We start from the raw sequence: 2,398 nt of genomic DNA on the forward strand, positions 1-2,398 counted from the left end.
TAGAGGGAATAAAGACAGGCTAGAGCCAGTTTGGAAGAAGTTCAAATCAACTTACTTTATCAGTGCTTTTATATGCATTGTCAAAGAAGGCTATCTAACACTGTTTAACTGCAATCATCCCCTAAAGCTGGGTATGTGAATATGAGTAAGCGAAGGCATGAGATATGGTTCCTTCCTTCCCTAAGGAAGAAAGCATATGTTGCCTGCTGCAGAGGCAAAGAAGAAGAGGAAAGGGAGGGAGTAGGAGAAAGGAACTGATCAAGTTACAGGACAACTAAGTAGATGAACAGGACAAGTAGCTGTTGATACAACATGTTCTCTAGTGTCGCACCCTAGTGTCTGGAAGCATGCAGAGTTGTTCCTATTATCCAACAAACGCAGCCTTGCTACTGATTTTTCAGCCTACCGCTGCCCTTGATGCTTCTATTCTCCTAGTGCTGCACCATTTCCTTTAAAGAGCCATTGGCCTGGTTTGCACATAATGACAAGCCAGAGTATGGGTTGCTGTTGGATCATGAATTGTCGTTACATGCGAACCCTGCACTATGGTTTAACTATGGGCTGGTAACCACAAACAACCCAGGAAGAGAACCCATGGTTTGTCATTGTGTTGTGAACTCCGGGTTGTTCATGGTTAACTCATTATTCAATGACAACCCATACCCAACCTGTATTCTGGGTTGTTGTTACATGTGAATGAGATCAATGGCCTTTTAAACCAGGAAAAATGGGTAGGTGGGATGCACAACGTTTATAGTACTATGCTATGTCTCTCTGATTAGAAAAAAGAGCATGCAGCTTCAAGTCTGCCATTCATGTCTTTAGAAAGCTGAGGCAGGTCCTGGGTATAGAACTCCTGTAGCTTTAGGATGGAGAGTGAGAATATGTGTAGTGGTGGATGACAAGATTAGTGCTCTTTGAAACGTGACTGCTCACATGCCAAGGCAACTGACGTTGGTTCAGTGCTGGCTTCAGGATTTTGGGAGCCTACTGGTATGGCACCCTCAGTGCCCCCCACCAGCCCCGAAGAGGTGGAACGTCTATGGCTGCATCCGATGTTCTTCGATACCCTGTGCAAAATGGAAATGGTAGCACTGTTACAGCAGTGGGCCCTCTGCTGGTCTTGGGGCCCTGGCAAATGCCCAACCTTGCCACTTTCTGGAGCCGGCTCTGATGTGAACAGCAAATTGTTCAGGTGAACAAATGTTTTTACCCACCTTGAGTCTTTGTAAATAGCCCAGGTCGAACATCTGAATGAAGTAGTGTTTACTGAAATTGTTTGTAGCTATTTAAATTTTTTAAAATTCTGTATGTGATTTTTTTAGGTTATGTTTTATTATATTGTTGTATTATGTAATGTTGCATAATGTTTATAATGTTGTAGTTGTGCTTTTTTGGTGAATTGTTGTGAACCGCCCAGAGAGCTCAGCTACTGGGCAGCATAGAAATGAAATTAATACTGCTACTACTACTACTACTACTACTAATTTACTTATGTGCCTTGTCACCTTTTCTTGTTTTACAGGAGACTGGGACAGCGGCCATCTTGTGGGTGCTATGTATATTCAGTGATATTTAGGGTCATTTGTGAAACACCGGCCAATATGTTCATTGAAAAGAGCAGCACTCCATTGTCCCAGAAACCAAGCAAGAAAAAGACAAGGCCGCAGGGGCTGCCTTCCCCAGCTCTTTGCTGCGCCTGTGGGTTGTGCATCATGCTAGCAGGTATTAACATCACCCTGGTGGGAGCATTTGCTTTTGGGACATTCCTACCTGTCAACAACCCCCCCATTGTCATTGGACCCATCCTTTTGGTTGTGGCATTCACTTTCTTTGGGGCATGTTGCATCTGCAGCCGAAGGCCGCCTGCTCACGGCACAAGAAAATCCAAACCAGGAGCCAATATTGGGCTCATCAAACCTGGGAACACGGCCTTTGAAATTGAAACCAGTGAGCATACTGTGCAAGACACCACTGCTGTGCAGTTGAGCCCAACCAACTCTCCAATGTCGTCCAAGAAATCCACACCTATCCATGAGAACTCTAAGACTTGCAAACTTTTCACAATGGATAGCAATGGGCCAGCAGCAAAATACACAGCAGGTGGAGAATCCATACAGCTGAATTTGCCCAGAGACATCGCTATGTCATAAACCGAACTGGAGAATATTTATGAGTTGCTGGGCAGCAGGCAGCATGTGACCAGATGGTTAGACGAGTTTTCAACACAGCGAGCATCTGGAATCCAATTGAGGGTTGGCCAGCCCATGCATTAGAATATGTTGAGCAATTTAAGGGAAAGGAATAATAAGGTGGCAATTTAGAAATCAATACACAGCTGTGGTTGGAAATGTCAGACACTTGTGTGGAAGGACTGAATTTTGAGCAACAAAATTAA

The 2,398-nt window shown here is 44.3% G+C and overlaps 1 protein-coding gene across 1 annotated transcript; it reads left to right on the plus strand.

Annotated features, from left to right (window-relative positions):
- Positions 1-1,604: 1,604 nt before the first annotated feature.
- Positions 1,605-2,153, plus strand: TMEM275 (transmembrane protein 275). Its single transcript, XM_084848275.1, has one exon. The coding sequence runs from the start codon at positions 1,605-1,607 to the stop codon at positions 2,151-2,153; it is 549 nt and encodes a 182-aa protein (XP_084704401.1).
- The last annotated feature ends 245 nt before the right edge of the window (positions 2,154-2,398 follow it).

Source organism: Heloderma suspectum, chromosome 4, assembly GCF_057233095.1.
Source record: "Heloderma suspectum isolate Gila_16-S chromosome 4, 16-S_ref, whole genome shotgun sequence".
Classification (NCBI taxonomy): Eukaryota; Metazoa; Chordata; class Lepidosauria; order Squamata; family Helodermatidae; genus Heloderma; species Heloderma suspectum.

Excerpts from the sequence above, each read along its gene's own strand:
- TMEM275 (XM_084848275.1), top strand. The coding sequence starts at position 1,605 with ATGTTCATTGAAAAGAGCAGCACTCCATTGTCCCAGAAACCAAGCAAG.